This window comes from Drosophila willistoni (assembly GCF_018902025.1).
Source record: "Drosophila willistoni isolate 14030-0811.24 chromosome 2L unlocalized genomic scaffold, UCI_dwil_1.1 Seg168, whole genome shotgun sequence".
NCBI lineage: Eukaryota > Metazoa > Arthropoda > Insecta > Diptera > Drosophilidae > Drosophila > Drosophila willistoni.
This window is the reverse complement of record NW_025814047.1, coordinates 4230407-4248580: the sequence shown is the minus strand read 5'-3', so window position 1 is coordinate 4248580 and position 18174 is coordinate 4230407. Positions and strand designations below refer to the sequence as shown.

The window sequence follows — 18174 nt, the reverse complement described above, 5'->3', positions numbered from 1 at the left end:
AAAAAACTTTGTTGGAATGGAAAACCAGCTTAATCGAAAATCTCTGTAATTCGTAAAAAATTGTGTTCCCCTGCCATTTGGAATTATGGAGACTCGACTGTATTTCAGTTTTAGTTTCCAATTTCAAAAAATTGTTTGGACATAAAATTGATTAATATTTTATAACAATACGCAAAAATTACAGTAAAACATCGACATATCGAATCTAATGCGACTTACATATGTGGAGTCTGTATGGATTTGTTATGTGGAGGTTTTACTGTATTTATTTTGCGAATTGTTCTTAAATCTAAGCTGGGAGATACAAAACAACATGCATATAATGAGATTTTTGTTCTATATCGATGTTTTACTGTATTTCATTGTAGTTTCTTTCTGTTTTTTGTTATTGTTGGTTACTTATATTTGGTTAGAATTCTAGAAAGTATTTATTTTTTTAAAAATTATGACTATTTAGACTTATTTTTAACTCTTTTTAACACCCAATGTGTCACTGTAATACATGCAAATCTTTTTCGACTTTAAAGTAGATTTTTAGACAGTTTTAGTTAATAGATAAACACAACACTTTATAATATTTTCCAATAATTTTATTTTTATTCATTTGAAATTGAATAGTCAAGGTATTTTTTTTTCCAAACAATTCACATTATTTAGAATTTACAAAAAATTTGAGGAATGGATATTTTTGTCTTGCTTTGTCCATAAAAACAGTGACGGATCTAAAAATTAGATTTTGGGTAGTGAAATCGTTCATTTCAGGGGGGGAAATTGTTCTTTTATTTCGATGGATATATATATTAACGATGTAAGACATCGTTTTTGAAAGAGAAAATTTCTCTCATTTTCTACCCTGTAAATCCGACATTTTGGACTTAATTTATGCAATCCAAAATGTTTTTAAGCTAACCTAAGCTTCTTTAGCTTATTTTCTTGAACTTTATCCAGCGATTTTCATATAGTTGAGCTAGAATACCAATAAAAAAAACAAAAGTTTTCATTTTTAGAGCAAAAATTGAAATAATTATGTTTTGTTTTCATAAAGCTATATACATATGTATATAGAGATGCTTATACTTGCTGTCGATTGTCACATTTAACTCAAAGGTTAAGGTTAATCTTTCAGAACTATATATTCTATTCTATTATTTCATATGTCATCATAAAGAACGAATATGTATAGAACACAGCAAATTTCATCTGTTCTCCCCCTCCCTCTAGTTGGTCGCTTTCGTTTCAGCTCGAGTTGTGTATGCATAAATCGCTGCTGATAGCAAAATTAGTTGAAACCCCACCAGCACCGCCACCCCTCGCCAGTCGCCAAACCGCATTTGTTTTCATTCATAAAGCAAAATCTTGTTTATTGGCTGGCTACCAGAGTTGGTCTATATTTATATTGTTAGCTTTGCTTGGGCGGTTTTTCTTGGATGCCTTTCACCGGTGAAGGGGCTATTGCCATTACGAGGCTTTTGGCTGGCTGTGGCTCCAGTTTAATTGTTATTGTTTACTACAACTTTTGGGAGAAGGAGGAGGAGGTGGAGTAATAGGAGGTGGTACATACATTGTTGCTCCACAAAACAAGTCAAGTTGAGAAAGAGAGACCAAGAAATGCAATCAAGTTTGGGTGGGTCTGCTATACATTGCTTTCATTCGATATTTTTAGACTGGCTAACAAGCGTCTTCAATAGCCGTGATCGTCTAGTGGTTAGGACCCCACGTTGTGGCCGTGGTAACCCAGGTTCGAATCCTGGTCACGGCAATGCTCCATTATAAGGAGGCATTGTCACGGAGAAGAGGCATTTTTTTTTAATTGTATTTTTTATATAAAATTTACATTTTCTTTAAAATGAATGTGATCCAATCTCAATGAGGGAGAGGCTATATCAATGAACTCAATTTTTAAAAATAGAATAGATTTAAATTATTTCATTTTACGAAATTTTCGTTTTCGAAATAATTTGATATGTTTAAGTTATTTATGTACAATGTTAAATAATTATTATTAATACTACACATAAAAAAAATAGAAGTACTTCAACAAATTTTCAATGTTTTACAAGCGACACTTTAGATATTTTTTTAAAATTTCATGCAATAGAAGAAGTTTTATACTTTAAGAAAAAAATGTTATGTTTTTTGACCTAATTTTTCCTCAAATTCTTAGGTGTTAAAAATTTAACAAATTTAATTTCACTTTACAATTTTTTAAACTTCTCTTTCAAAAAATGTTCTCAAAAATCATGCAAAGTTTCAATTCGAATTTCAAAAACATTTAAAGTATCCAAATTTTTCAGATTTGTTAAGTATGTGTACAAATTTTAAGATATATCACTAAATAAAACATTTACAAATTCCAGGTTTTAATTATTTTTAGCATCAAACTAATGAAGCGCATCAAAAAAATTTGAATATCTTTCTCTTTTAAATCTAATTGTAAGACCGATATCTATATTTTATCAAATTATTGATACTGATGATTCTTAAAATAATTTAAAATATTAATTCAGGTTAAAAAGTTCAATACGTTTATCATCAAGTTAAATTTTCCAAATATTTAAAAAACTATTTGCTAAATTATAAAAACTCACAGGAATCTTCAGAATTTCTATAAATATATTCTCTGTATCTTTTAGTATCATAAACCAAGAGAGTTTTCTAATTATTATAAGTAATACTACTAATTGAAGTTTCTCCTTTATCTTTTAAAAACATTTCGTTATAATGCTAATATTGCATCCCATTTAATGCGGTTTTTAAAAACATATGTATATATTGAGTTGTTATAAAAGTTAATATACTTAAGCCTTCTATACATAATATATTCTTCTAGACATTCTTAACATCCAATAACATTCAATGATTTCTTATTAAGAAATCTTTTTATATTGCATAAGTAAAATAAGATAAAATTATTATTCTGTCATTGATTCAAGTCATTTCTTTATGAACTAATCATCCCCTTGAAACCTGCCCAACCCGCTCGAACCCACCACAAATTGTGGTATTCCAAATCCCTTTATATTGCCAAAACACCTTTGGGTCTTAAATTGGTTTGTGGTTTCTCATTAGGTCCTTCGTTTTGGCCAACAGATCCGGCTGCGGCTGGCATTGACTTGAATTTTAATTTAATTGTAAGCAATTGACAGAAATACACAAAATCCACTTCGGAATCTCTGGCGAAACGATATTAAGACGCCAGCAGCTGGTGTTGACATAAAAATGCAATAAAAAATAAGGACGTTATTCTTAAATTTGATAAACGAATATGGTACACCTTACAAGGACAACTTAATATATTGATTCCAATCTTAAAGAATAGAAAATGGTTACGAAAAGTCAATGAAAACCCAAGGTGAGGATTAAGTAACGTTTCTATGTAGTTTCTTAGGTCTAATAGTTTAAGATTCCTTCTCAAGAGCAATCTCTAGATCTGCGATAAGCCATCCGTATCCATCTGTTTTGCCAAGTATTGCAGGGTGCTTCTTAAGAAAAATCACTCAAAATCAATTGAATGTGGGCAGCCGTGTACCCATCGAGGCAAAATCAAGGTGGCAATCGCAGCGACAATGCGCTTTGTTATCAAGCAGTTGCTTATTGGATTTTCCAGTGAAAAGCTATTGACAATATATGGCCATCATTTGATGGATTTAGAGGGGTTGTTTAAAGGGAGCAAGGGGCGTGGCGCTTCTTAGGAAATGTTACAAGAATTTATTGTTCAACATATTCACAAGTTAGTGGATTCAGTTGAAATACTTTTTAAAAATGTACTTACATTTCCACTGACAATGAGTGTGACATAATGGGCAACTCGTAAATTTTGGTTAGATAAGTTTGTAATAAATTATTACTTGAACAAAGCAGTTAAAACAATTAAATAAATCCATTATTCTTGTTTATTTCTATATTTTTTTTTTTTTTTTGAATTTAAACTCTGAAAGATAGAGAATTAAATTTCCCGTCAAGTGATATATAGATTTTATCAGAAATCGGAAATAGTTAGAAATAGTTAGACTTTTTATATAATAGCTTATTTGACAATCCATTTCAGTTTAAAATTTTCGCAAATTGTATTATAAATTAATTTTTATTATTACTTAAATTATTATAATAATAACTTGTTCGAAATATGTGGGAGAAAAAAGTTCTTAGACGCAAACTTAAAAGAAATCTAATGCAATAAATAAATAAATATGATAATCTGATGCTATATGTACAACTGATTGAAACAATTTTGACATAAGAATGGATACATTTGTTATTTTTTATATAAAATTGAAAATTTATAATGTAGCCTCCTGTATTCAGCATATATTGTGACACAGTAATTTTATTTGTAAATATGTAGAAACTTAGAAAAAAAGTGTTAAAATTTTAGAAAACAAAATCAAACGTTTTAAGATATTTCCATCAACATACAGTTTCCAGAAAACTGTGCCAAGCTTAAGGCATATAAGTACATATGTTCCAATACTGTAAATTTTTTGGTCCTTGATGTTTTGATAAACTAAAACTCATCGAAAGCCAAAGCAACTTAAGAGGCAATGTGTCAAATAACATGTTGCATACTTCTGGGGATTTAAACATTCTTGTTATTTCTGTTCCTTATGCCTAATTAAATTATTGTAAAAAAAATATAAAGAAAGCAGTTGTGCCTTTAAGCATTATAATTATTTCTTGATTAACATTGAAAAACTCGAGTGATTTAAACATTTACATAAATATTGATTAAAATTCTGATATGCTTAAGGGAAATCTGACTTACTGGCGGCACTTATTACGCTCTAAATTTTCCCAAAAGACCGACACACAATTTATGTATATCCGGTGAACCATCTTATTGAAATTTAACAGAAATTCACAAATAAAACGCCCACGCACAACTGAGACAATCGTATTATACACAATATACACAACAATACAACATAATAGCCATTTCCATGTCGTTTCATTGAAAATAAAGTAAAAAAATATACAAATATTAACCACAAAAGCGTTGCTCGCATGTTTCTGTCTATCTGTGTGTCCGTCCGTCCGTGTGTCTGTTCGTCTGTCTGCCAGTCTGTGTATAGGTCCCAGTCCTGGAACTGGGCCTGGTTCAGTGTCCGTGTCCTAGTGCGTATGTGTGCAATCGTCTGTATTTATGCATTTACATACTTATATTCGTTTAAATGTATGCATATTGAATGGATAAAAGGGATTTTGCTATTATTTTGTGTTGGGCAGCCTGAGTTGGGTGATGATGATGATAGGGAAGAAAAACTGGTGGAAAGCCTCCCACATACATTCACACTTAATGGTATCTGTCTGGAGGCCGTGAGTCACTTTTTTTTCTTTTTTGAAAGCCAACGCGCCGGAAACTCAGTGTTCACTTTTAGCCATTGTTATACATTTTTGTTTAACACTCAATGAATTCATTATATGTTTTATAAATCGATCTAGGTCGCCATTCACATGGGCATTTAGTCTGACAATTGTTTGAAATGGCTAAGCGGAATAGTCACTTGTCAGAGTTTATTCCAAAGGCGATCCTCTGTGAGAAACAATTTATCTGTTAGACATTTTAATGCCCGATGATGTCATTTAGTTGACTTTGCCATACTTTTAACCATTTTTTATAATACATTCTATTTATATTCAATTAAAAGACATAATCTTATCTGCTGACAGGATGCTTAATGTTTACATTTCTTTGACATGATTTTCGATATTTTCGAAATATTTTACCAAAAGGACTAAAATGCTAGAAGGACTAATGAGATTTAAAGCCCGAGAATACATAAATTATAATTAGGTAATAAATGTACTATCCTGTAACAATCCAAAAAACTAAGTTAGAAAAAAAATATAAGTTAGATCACTTTCCAGTGGAGTTGTGATTTCACATATTTTTCTCAGACTCTATTTTCATTATAACTTTTAGCAAATATTGGCAAAATTATAATCCAGATTAAATTATTATTTAACTTGAAAATAAACACATGAATTTTTCAAATATTCAAAAAATTTACTAAACTAGAATTTGATAAAATTAAGGTTCATTAGAAAATTTTCAGGTACATTGTTATTTTTTGTCTCGATTGAAAAGATAATTAATACAATCGATTCAAATTTACCAAAGAGATTCGAAAAATTAAGAGATTTCAGGAATTGAATAGTGTTATTAAAAAAGATTATCTTTAACATGCTAAGGAAAATATTAGGCATTAGTTATTAACAAGAATTATTCTTTTGTTATGTTAATAATTGTGTTTTAGTTTAAAATATTTATGTTATAGCTAGCACAAGATTTTAAAAACCCAAAACCTAGTTTTACCTGCAATCTTTTGTCAATGTTTACAAATTGATCGAAAAGTCGAAAAACTTTTGCAACTACCATAAAAATTATATATCATTTGACATTCTATTTGTAATCGAAATTAAAAACTATGTGACACTGCTCTTAATTAACTTATAAATATGACTCGGAAAAGAAAATCCACTTAAAGTTTTACTTAATTTGAAATGGTCAGATTATTATTGCGTCTAGGGCAGCTTGGATAATTTATTTACTATAACTATCTGAAATTATTCGTTTCTAACAAATATTTTAAAAATTTGAGTACCGCCATGTACATAATTCAGATGTAGGCGCCCAACAGCACTCAAATTGAAATAACATGGTCACCTTAATCCGTTGCCATTTGAATTTGAAACAACTTTAGACGGTTTATGTAAATAAAAATCCCATTGCAGTTAAAATCTTTTAAATGTCAATTTATTTTATTTTATTGTTAAGTTGTGCTACAAAATATTAATGATTTTTAATTGCTTTGTTTTTTGCATTATTTTTTTTTTAACAATGGAGTATTTTGGGGGTGCGCCCGCATTCACCGGAAATGCTAAATTACAATCAAATTTATTAGCACGGATGTTGAGTGGCGTGGTGTTTGAACAATTATGCTCAATTTACAGATTCTACATTTGTTTAATTTAATTCGTGGCCTAATTCTGCTTAGTTCCGAATTGTGTAAGCTTACGCAAGATTAACCGAATAATAAAATGCACTAACTGACAGTGGTTTGTTGCTAAAATGACAACGTGACTACCTTCAGGGTCGCCGTTAACTGAATAATTTAAAACTAAAATAAAAACAACTATTAGCACGTAGAAACATGTAGGAGAAATGACTTTTGGTGGCCAGCTACTTCGACTTTTTGCTCTCTGTCGTTACTGGGGCAACTGGCAGCCGTTCCACAGCCTGCTTATACAGCTGATTAAGGCCAAAGGTCGCACGCACATTGTCACTGGAGAAGAAGAACTTCTGCAGTTTACCCTTCGCATCCACGCAAGGACGACGATCCACTTCTTTGCCCTGTTGGAAGAGAATCACAGTGGGCAATTGGCGTGAGAAGCTGCTATCGTTAATGCCATATTTTTGTGCAACATCCGGATGGCGTCCAATATCGATTTTTCCGAACTTCAGATGGTCCGTGTTGTATTCCGCCGAAAGCTCAGCAAATATGGGCGCAAAGTTCACACAGGTGGGATTCCAAACGGTATAGAAACATATTAGCCAACTGGTGCGCTTGTCACGAACCAATTCCTCCTCAAATACTTGAGAGGTACGGAAATAGGTAATGTGTTCGGGTCCCTTGTATGACGGCTCCGGCAATATTAGACCCACCAGAACACAGACCAAAAGAAAGCCAAGACCATAGCGAAAATCAGCATAGGCCCACAATATCATATTGGCCACTTTTGTGTAGAGGAACGATGACGATAGATAGTTAATCATGGTGACGCTGCCGGTTTTGCGGGAACGTATCATCACAACGATTAGCAAGAAGAAGAGAATCTCGGCCTCGCGACTGTCCAGATCGCATGTGTCCTCTTCCTCTCCGTTATCATGGCGAAAAATGCGAGTACAAACGAAGGTAGTCTTCTTGGATATCAGATATGAGACGGCCAATAATATATTCACCCAGTAGTAGGGCTTGGCAAGTATTGCCAATTGCTTCTGCCACGTCATTGCAACGACCCCAAATCGAGTATGATGTTGAAAATTTTGACTTTAATTAACAATTTCCCGTATCTTGACTTTTTACTTTATTTTTAGTTTTCTTTTTAACAGGGTGTCGCTAATTTTTTTGTTCTAATTAGAGATGAGCCATAAACAGTGATTTTGTAAGAAATATATCGATTGTTATCACAGTCACGATTTTTGACTGTTGTGAATAATTTTATAATTACTTTGACTGAGAAATAATAAAAAATTTAATATAAATACAGTTAGTTTTTATTATTTGTTTATTGTAACTCAATAATAAGATTCCAAAAAACGATATACAATTAATCGATGAACGTTTAAGTATTTATCGAGTTAACACTGCGCCAAATTTAAATAGTTCGACTAGAATAAATATATGAAGAGAGCAACGACCTCTTATTGAAAATGACGAGCCGTAATTATGTAATATACCCGAACAACGGCGAAAAAAATACCAGTCTAATATATGTATGTATAAATCTTTGTGGCATTGTATTTTATTGCTCTTATTGATTATGCAAATATAGATTAATGCACACAACAATTGCAGCATGACAACAAGTAAATAAATATTTTCAATGCATAAATAAAATTGTTTATATGCAATTCACAAAAAAAAATACAAACATAATTCCCCAGCATCAGTGACGCACATGGAAATTAACAACTAAAACGTGTACTTAGGTCAGGTTTTATATTAACAAACATGATGCAGAAATTATACTATATACATACATATATATATTCCTTGAAAAGATCAAACAGATTATATTAATATTTTGTTGTCCAGAGTTGAAGGCGGCTCTGAGTAAACTTCGAGACTTAATGATGAGAATCGAGAGTATTCGGTGACAACTGTTCGAGCAACTGCGCAGTTTTTAAATCTATCTAGCAACTGTTAGGGGCAATTATCAGGCCTTTCAATGCCGTTGAAATGAAATTCAGTGTGTCATTTGAACATACCTAGCATTACCTACAGATGTATGCAAAAATGTTTGGTGGTTAGTGATTAGTAGGTGAAATCTTATCACAAAATCAATTTTTCTTAACTTACTCATCAAATAATTTTCTGTCACCCGATGTGGCCAGATGCCCTATGTATTGGGCAAAAAAAAAACCTTTTTGATTTTGTCTGGCGATAAGTTTCTAAAATGTTGAACTAGATTAGAACTAGACACCACTCAATAAAAAATTGTGTATGTATTTTAGTGCGGGTCGTCCACCAGATTCGCACTCTACGAAGAATTCTAAAATATTTTCACCAAGAAACCTTAAGTCTAAAATAATTCTATCCCACGCTGAGAAGCATCAAATTTTTAGTTTAAAGAATGTTTTAGTATTTTTATTTATTTAAAGTATAAAAAAAAGGAATACTTATGAAATCGTTTCAAAAACTTATGAAATTTGTTGTAATAATATGAATCAGAATTGAGTCGAACATTTTTTAAATACCTTAAATAATAGCGCACATTTCTTGAATCGATTTTTAATACTTACTTCTACATATATTTTTATATTAATTTACATACACCTTCAGGGGCGGTCTAATCAAAAAATCAAAATTTACGGCTAATTACAGTAATTTTCGAGAAAGACCATTTGTCAGTATCAGGAATTTATCGAAGACATCAAAGTTTGGGGTTAAAACCGAAGAAGTGAAAAATTAATCTAATTACTGACATTTTATGTGACTTTTTTTTAATTCAAGGGAAGTTGATTTCTTGGTTATCGATCTTTATAAAGAAGGAAATATCCATCTTCACACACATAAGTCCAAATTTTTACCAGTCTCTAAGAAATTAGGTGTTTTTATTTATTCCAGATCGGATTTACAAAAGTGGGGGACTTGAATTGAGAGTATCTCAGTAGGCCATCGAAGAAAAGTACTTTTGAAAGCATTTTTAAAACAAAAGGACCTGTTTTTTTCTATTCGCCTCTGCAAATTTGAACTTGAAGTTGTTTGTGTTTTGTGAAGGCTTTCCCTTGGGGTGAACTCGAGGCAGCAGACCCGCTGGCCTTTCCCTCACTGTGACCCTGCACTTATGTATCACCTTCTTCTTATCACTCATCACTTTGTATCTTCACACATTACTCTAAACCTTTTTTGCATTCATAGGCTAGCTATGAATAGATTTGAAATAAAACTATCACACAAAAAAAAAAAAAGTAAAGAAATAAATTAAAAATTCAAAACTGATAAGCTGTCATGCGCCAATAACAAAATGGCGCTCAGTTGGCTACGTTATCAAGTCAACCTGATCTCTCTTGTTGTGCGTCCGTGTTTCATGGCTTATCATGGACCCAACCCCGAGATTTTGTGGTCTCTGGCTCTCCGGCACACAGCACACACGCGCCCTATAAAAATTGAGACAACGAACAAAAATTCAGTTCAATTCTGAACCCCTTACGTTGTGTACACACATCGAATTTTTATTCGCAGCCCGCTCGAGATCGAGAAACCCAAGTGATATATTGGCATTAATTGCCATTGAATGTTGCAAAAAGCAAATCAAAAATATAGAAAAAAGCAAACCTAATTGGCTACAGCTAACTAAATTTTAAATAAATTCGTAAAGTTTTTACAACAAAAGCAGGCTTTGGGGAATTTGGCTAAATCAAAACCAAATTTGTATTAACCCCCTTCCTCATTCCTAAACTCCCCTTCACCAAGTTTCCAAATCTTTGTGTGTGTGTGTGTTTTTGCATTTGAATGTTTATGCAAGAAAGCGCCAATATCTTGAGAATTGAGCAGCATTTGACCAAGTGCTGGAACAAAGTGTTTGAACTAAACGAAACAAAGAATTATCAATTTTTGAAAAACTTAAATACCATCATCAACGGTTAGTGTCGGAAATTACTTAAATGTTTAATTCTTGAAATAATTAACCATTATTATCCTACAGAATCCAGGATGGCAGCCATACCTCAAGGAGCCTTTGCCGCTTGCAAAATTCGTGAATATAATGAACGTGATATGATTGTTTCCCGCATGAAATTGTCTGCCACTGATAAGAACGCTGGAATTAATCTTCAGACTCGTAAGTGGGAATATAAAAAAATTGAGAAATTCTCATTTTAACCATTTGACTTTGTGTCTGCCTTTACAGAACGTGATTACTCACCGGTGAAATATAATGACAAGCTAATGAACTCCATTTGGGGTCTCTACAATCGTTACTCACCCCACAATGTCAAGAAGAACGAATATGCTCCACGCAAATTGTAAAGGATTTTCCCCGTAGCGCTATATCCTGCGCTACATTGGCCACCAATAATTTTCTTTGCCCTTAAAGCAGAATTTATTGGTCCAACTTATATATACGCCACGCCCCTATATATTCAAATGGCGTATATATACATTTAATCCCCCTTTACTAACACACACACATTCGAAAAAAAAAAAGAAACAATGCTTCGAAATTTTCATTTCTGTTAACAAATATTAATTTCGGCTTATTATATTCGCATCTATGTAAAATTCAATAAACACTTGTAATATTGCATATAAAGAAAATAAGAAGGGGAGAAAGGAGCATTTAGTATTTTCTTTTGGCGGTATTTCAATTTAAATAGCACGATTCATATGTCGGTACCATATATTTAATATTAATGAAGGCATCTTCTCCTCCATGAAGTTCCAAAACTTGTAAAGTAGCATCAATTAGATCACCAAGATTAAGATTATTCTTCTGGGCATAGTCAATATCATCGCCACAATTCACTGTGTATTAGAAAATTAAGTTTCAGAATGGAATTGAAAACTCTTTAGAGCTTATTCTTACAGTTTTTCACTTTAAACGCATTGAACATGGGCAACAATTGCCTATAGAATGGCACCAAGGCCGGACCAACCATATCGGATGAAGTGACCAACTGTTGTATTATTTTTAAGGTCGTACACATTACCTCCAAATTTCGCGTGCTCAATGCGTCTACAAATAGAATAAATATAGATAGTTGGGGTAAGTAGAAAGTAGACACAGACACCCCAATATGGTGCCAATTAAAACAGGCCAAAGTTCTCGACGTTTGCGTGTTAGACCAATTTTCCTATTCCAGTTTTCTCCTCCTGTTTTTTTTTTTTTGTGATGTGCCAGGTGGATGGATCTACTCACTCTTTAGAGGCAATATTAATTGCGGTATTACTGGATGTATTTTATCTCCTCCGGCTAGCAATAAATCGGTGACACCTTGACGGGCATAAGTTTTATAGGGATGCTTTGTCTCGGCCAGGCCATCGAAAAACAAAGGCAAATAGAGGCTATAGTCCAATTTGTCTATATCAACCTGTATAACAAAAAGATATACATATATATTTAAAAGATCAAAAGACATTAAAATGTTTAATTATAAATATAGAGTAAATGCTTATTAAAGTAGATATTATAGGTATAATTTGTATTTGATCGGAATCTGATTTGAGACCTGATCTCGCTTACGATTCTGAACCAAATAACTTGGTTTTAAAAAGTTTGCCTTCCAGTCAGTGTTATGTAAACTGATTTCCAATTTTCAAATATTTTCTATTATTCTTCAATATATTGATAACAACGAGCTGAAAGGGAATAAATTCGATCTTTTCATTTATCCCTAAGAATTATTCTTAGCAAGCAATCAGAAAAGTGAGCAAGAAAAATGCAGACCGATTGAAATGGAATTAGAATTCTGGTTTTCAAATAATTTGGATGTAAAATATATTTAAAATGATCTACAATTTCTATTAAATTTAGACTAGAACCATACTTTATTGAATTAAAACTGTACTATTTATGTAAGTTTCTTCAAAAATGTTTCGAAGCCGAAAACGATTAAAATTTATCACGGAATTAATTCGAAAATCGTTAATTGAAGAATTTAATCCAAAAGCTTGAGATTTCAGTCAACTAAATAAGACAGAAATAAGATTTCGAGATTTTTTATCTTAAATTAATGATCCACAAATTGTTAGTTTTAAAAACAACAAAATGGGCAAAATGTTTACCATTTTTTGGCTAGCTTTGAAATAATTTTCTTCAGAAGACTCTGATCTGGTTTAAATGCAAAATTTGATTTAAATTTATTAAAATATATGTACACAAATTTTTTTTTGATCTAAGACACCGTTGTTAAGGTGTTATTTTAATTATTCGAGGCCAAAAAATGGGATTCTACTGTAGATCTTTAGACAGTGAAAATTTGCCCAAAAATATTTGACTTAACCTAATATAAAATGGTGTTAAATTTTACAAAAATTTTACATTTTACATAAATTTCCTACTTTTAGGCTTGTAAATAGATGTTCATATATACATACATAGTTACTCATATTTCATAGTCTCTGTAAGTTCATGTTTTTATACAACATATGGAAATATTAATCCAAAAATGATTTCAAAACAAAGTTTGTGACAAGGACCATTAGTTAAAACTTTAAAGGACAAATTTCATCCATTTCAAGTCCTTAGATTCTAGTTTTAAACAATGTTTACTCATTTCCTTTTTTTTTAAACTCGAGATTGATGACTCACATCCCTAAATACGTCAATTTAACGCTTTATTTTGTAATTAAATCTTTTCTACCTGATTGTGCCAAACACTTATATGTATTTAGTATTAAATTATATTGCCAATTATGGTAATTACATTTAGAATTATCAATAAGTCCAAGTTTATTATTTTTCAATAATTATTTGTTTAAACGATTAATTGGCTAAAGTTGACTAGGTATACATATATAGAATAAGTATGTCATTCTTTTTTATAGGAAAACAACAACTTTTACATATATTTTCCGGTACAAATTGATAGCACAATTACGTGTTGTCCTGTGTGTGATATTTTTTACCCACATCGATGACTGTCTGAACTGATTGTGAATTGTATATTATAAACAAAAATTCATAATTCTTTTGTTTGTTTTGCAAGTGGTTCAAAGAGTGTGGAATAATCTGACATTGTATTCCATTCTTTAGCATTCTGACCTTAATATACTCGATATAGCAGTTGCATAAGTTACTTTTCTACCCATAAGTGGAAGGGCAATAGGTCTTTGAAACTGCGTCAACTCTTTTTGAGAATCCCTACAATAGACTAGACCGAATCACGCAAATGCGAAACAGAAAAATTTCCATTCACATATCACCCACATGCAAATGAGCTGCCTTTACCTTTATGGCCTGGATAAACAAACGCACCAATCAAAAACATTCCATTCCCATTCCAAATGTGTCTGATACAGAAAGAAATAAAGACTGGGAATATGCCGATGTTTCTATACCCTTACTACGAGGATATTCTAGAATCAGATTCGAAATCCCAAAAAACAAAGAGAACCAAAACTTGTTACGTTTAACAGTGTAAAATACTATTGATCAAGAGTATATATTGTATATAATGTCACGTCTTGCAAACTTCTAATGAATATCTAAGTATCCCTTCTACAAGGTTATTGCAAAATGGGTTCACACATTCCTACAAGGAGAAATATACTTTTCGCAATGCGCGTTTTCAGTCTAAATGACTGACTGACATCTGGACATGGGCGACGTTTTCAATGTCAGGAGCAAATAAAGCAAAATCACAACAAAAATCGCAATGAAGGCTCCAACCTAATCCACCCACACAATCCTAAAACTAACGCCGGAAATAGACAATGACACATTATTTGGTTCTTGTTGTTTTTAGGTGCCATCGTAGCCAACACTTGAAATAATTGAACACGCAGTTGAACAGTATACAGGATTCAAATAATTGCAACTAAGTACATATTCTGTATATATGTACATATATATGTGTATGTGACTAATTGAAGGTTACTGCCAATTTTTTTCAAGAACTTTTGGACGTCACCAAGTGAAGTAAGAGCATTCTGGGGAGAGCAAATTTGGAACATTGGATATTGAAATTTTTAGATTTTAATCATTAAGAAGTAAAAGTGACAAAGTCTTATAGAAATGATTGATTTTGAAACAAAATTTTAATATATCCTTATACCTTTTATCTGTTCTGGCTATACCTATTTCATTACCTTCAAAATGATCGTCTAAAAATGACGTGACTAGCTGAGAAGGGTTTCGAAATTGTCATAAAGGTGAACGGGGTTCCGTCCTTTAGTTTGTATAAATATCGCAAGGGGGGAAAGAGGTCAATTTTCCTGGTGTCATAAATAATTTTTAATTTACCTTAATAGCTATAAAACTCAAAAGCTGTTGTTGTTGTTTCTTAAAAAACCATGATAAAATCTATTCCGTTTTGGAGCTTGTGAAAACTGCTTATCAGAAATTTTGCCCTCTATATAGAATTTCTATAGAGTTATAGAATTTACTCACTAATATAAAGAAGATTATGATCACTTTTTTTAGGTAATAGACATTTCAAAAGTTATTAAAAGGTTTTTAAAAAATGTAAACAATATTTCATCTTAGATCCTTAACTCTTTTAAGGGGCATTTCGCGACATGACTTTAGGAGAACAATTCAGTAATTTGATTAAAAGACAGTCGTTTAAGGTGCAAATATAATCCTTATTATACGCCATAATATCTATATGAATACAGCTTGTCATGATGATCAGAAATATTAGTAATATATATATATACTAACTATATAATAAACTAAAGTTTACTAACTTTTTTAGGGAGAATCTAGGATGGTTTTCCAACAGGATGGGACCCTCCCCGAAATTCAGACTACGTGCAGGATGAATTCCTGACAAATACTACATCTTTATTAAAGATCATGATTATGATTTTGTTTTATTGTTGATTCATTTTTCGACTCCATCCCAAAGCTTTTTTCTAGATCCCTTTTTCTTGAACATTTAAATCCACTAAATGACAAAATTCCCTACCCTAATAATAATACATTCATTTTTAACCATATTAGAACGGGGAAAGATAACTCTAAGCAATTTTAAGAGTATGCCTTTTATATAAACTATAAATTTAAAAACTTTGTATGAATTAGGAAATTCAAAACTCACAAAAAGTCGAAAGGAAAGGAGTTAAAATAAATGTTTTTTTTTTATGAATTTGAAAACATCGATAGTGCCATTTACATTCGGTTTCCCAATATTCTATCTTTGTCCTACAAATTGATGGTTATTCGCCACCTTTTCGTATTGCCAATGAAAATCCATCAAGCATTCCCTCACCGAGGGAAAACCATAACAGAAAAGTTGTTTAAGTTAAAAGTAATTACTAGTTTCTGGTAGTAATTAGTGTGAACAAAATTATTCCCACTTTCTCTTGCCTCTGTTTTATCATGTAAGAAACTTGTTTGCTAATTATTAGTCAGCCAACTAATGGCTTAAAGGAACTTCATTAATTAAATTCGAGTTCAAATTAGAAAAACTTCTTAAATTTGCATACTTACAGTCCAACCAATTTTATCGCCACCGCAAAGGTATTCCATTTTGATGGGTAAGTCTCCGCGATCGAAATACATGCGAAACAATGTGCCACGCCCCAAATCATTGCCACCGAGTGTAATGCCACCATCAAGACCAGCACCCAAATTGAATGTGGAAATAGACTTTTGTTGTTTCTTTAAGCCTAATATACCAAACAAAAGTCAAAAAAACACAACAATTAGTAGTCATTATCCATTACAAGAAACAAATACATAAAAGCAAATCTATCTAACTATCTGAACTAACTTTCAAGGGGTCTACGCACTTTTTGGATTCGGTGGACGACCTCGAGCACTTGCCGTCGTTGTTGAGGTTTCGTGTATTGGTCCGTTAATGACAACGGTATTCTTTTGCTGCGATTGTATGGAAAAGGGCGGCACATAACGGGGACACAAACGCCCACTAAATGGACGTAAATGCGGTGGATTTGCGGATTTGGAGCGTTGTTTTAGCGAAACGGAATTTGTATGGTAATCATGTGAGGGTCGGAAGCCATTGGCGTAGGCGGTCGGTGCACATTTTGCCGAATGAGACATTTCAGTTTCCGTCCTTTCTTTCCGTCTTTCGAACTAAAGTCACGTAGAGTAAACAACAAACTGACGAGCGCAGGAATTTTCTAGCCTCCTGGACTATAGTATTTGCTGCTGTTGGGTGTCGCGTCGGTGTTTTGGTTTCTATGGAGGCGTACAGTGGGTTGGAGTTCGATCCCAATTTCTTGTCAAGCAGAAGCGATACCTTTTCGTGACCAGTAAAACGAAATTGAATGATTTCAAAAATAGACATTTGATCAAATCATTAAAAAGAAAAAAAAAAACAAAAACACAAGAGAAGACTTTACTATTTTTATTTCTTAAAATAATAATTGAAATTTAAAGGACATTATAATTTTGATACTTTCAACACTGTGCACCTCGTTGCTAGGCAGCCAAAGGCGCAGTGACTGATAAGCCATTCGTTGACAAACTAATTTAAACGTTGCCTTATTCCCAAAAGTAACACCCACTATATATTGGTAAAGAAACTGGTTTGGGTAGTTTGCTTTAAAACTATTGCCATGGTATGGGATTATAATATTAACGGCTTTGCTTTAAGCCTTCATATTTAAGTTAAACAGGCAAACAGCAGGTGTCCTGATGATTATTTGCCATTGCTGAAAATGAAACTTTTTTTTGATGGTAACGTAAAATTATATGAGTTTAGAAGTAAAACTTTTGTGTATGAAATTGGACTAAACAAATATTGAATTTATTGCATTTTTTTAAGTAAATCTAAGTGTGCTTTGCTACAAAGTTTCAACTAAAATAGACAAAAATCTTAATTTTTCTAATTATTATTTCCAAATTTTTAAATCTCATTAAGTGTTGGCATTCTTTAACTATCTACTTTACATGCATTTTTTTTTACTTTGTTTTTTTAAGCTTTATGAATTTTATCATAGATAATAGATAGTCATTAAATATTTAACGGCATAGTCATGGCTATATTCCTTTGTTGTTTTTAAATTACATTTTTTTTCGCGGTACCTCGCCTTTTTAAATTTACTAGCTATCGATTAATTGAAAATAATCGATCAATGCGAAACTGTGATTTTCTGTTTCTGTTACAAAGAACATTTAAGTGTAAATAAAAAACTAACTGCAAGGTTTTATGGTTTTTTTAAATTCTATATGCTTTTTTCAAACATCTTTATATAATGGCAAGGGAATGTAAAAAAAAAAACGAAGCAGAGTTCTAAAATTTTTAGCCGCAACTGTTACCAG

At 32.0% G+C, this 18174-nt stretch overlaps 3 protein-coding genes and 1 non-coding gene across 4 annotated transcripts; 2 read left to right on the top strand and 2 right to left on the bottom strand.

The window, feature by feature from the left end:
- Positions 1–1687: 1687 nt before the first annotated feature.
- Positions 1688–1759, top strand: Trnah-gug. Its single transcript has one exon. It is a non-coding gene; the product is annotated as a tRNA-His (tRNA).
- A 5120-nt stretch (positions 1760–6879) lies between these two features.
- Positions 6880–8096, bottom strand: LOC6640786 (thioredoxin-related transmembrane protein 2 homolog). The gene has a single exon (XM_002063787.4). The coding sequence runs from the start codon at positions 8006–8008 to the stop codon at positions 7181–7183; it is 828 nt and encodes a 275-aa protein (XP_002063823.1). The 5' UTR covers positions 8009–8096; the 3' UTR covers positions 6880–7180.
- Positions 8097–10420: 2324 nt separating this feature from the next.
- LOC6640785 lies at positions 10421–11428 on the top strand. Its single transcript, XM_002063786.4, has 3 exons — positions 10421–10866; positions 10930–11064; positions 11134–11428. Exons 1-3 carry the CDS (start codon positions 10737–10739, stop codon positions 11250–11252), a joined length of 384 nt encoding a protein of 127 aa, XP_002063822.1. The 5' UTR covers positions 10421–10736; the 3' UTR covers positions 11253–11428.
- Positions 11429–11441: 13 nt separating this feature from the next.
- Positions 11442–16984, bottom strand: LOC6640693 (parkin coregulated gene protein homolog). Its single transcript, XM_002063785.3, has 5 exons — positions 16680–16984; positions 16378–16556; positions 12142–12313; positions 11809–11958; positions 11442–11747 (listed from the first exon to the last, which is right to left on the bottom strand). The coding sequence occupies exons 1-5, from the start codon at positions 16948–16950 to the stop codon at positions 11587–11589; spliced, it is 933 nt and encodes a 310-aa protein (XP_002063821.1). The 5' UTR covers positions 16951–16984; the 3' UTR covers positions 11442–11586.
- Between the last annotated feature and the right edge of the window lie 1190 nt (positions 16985–18174).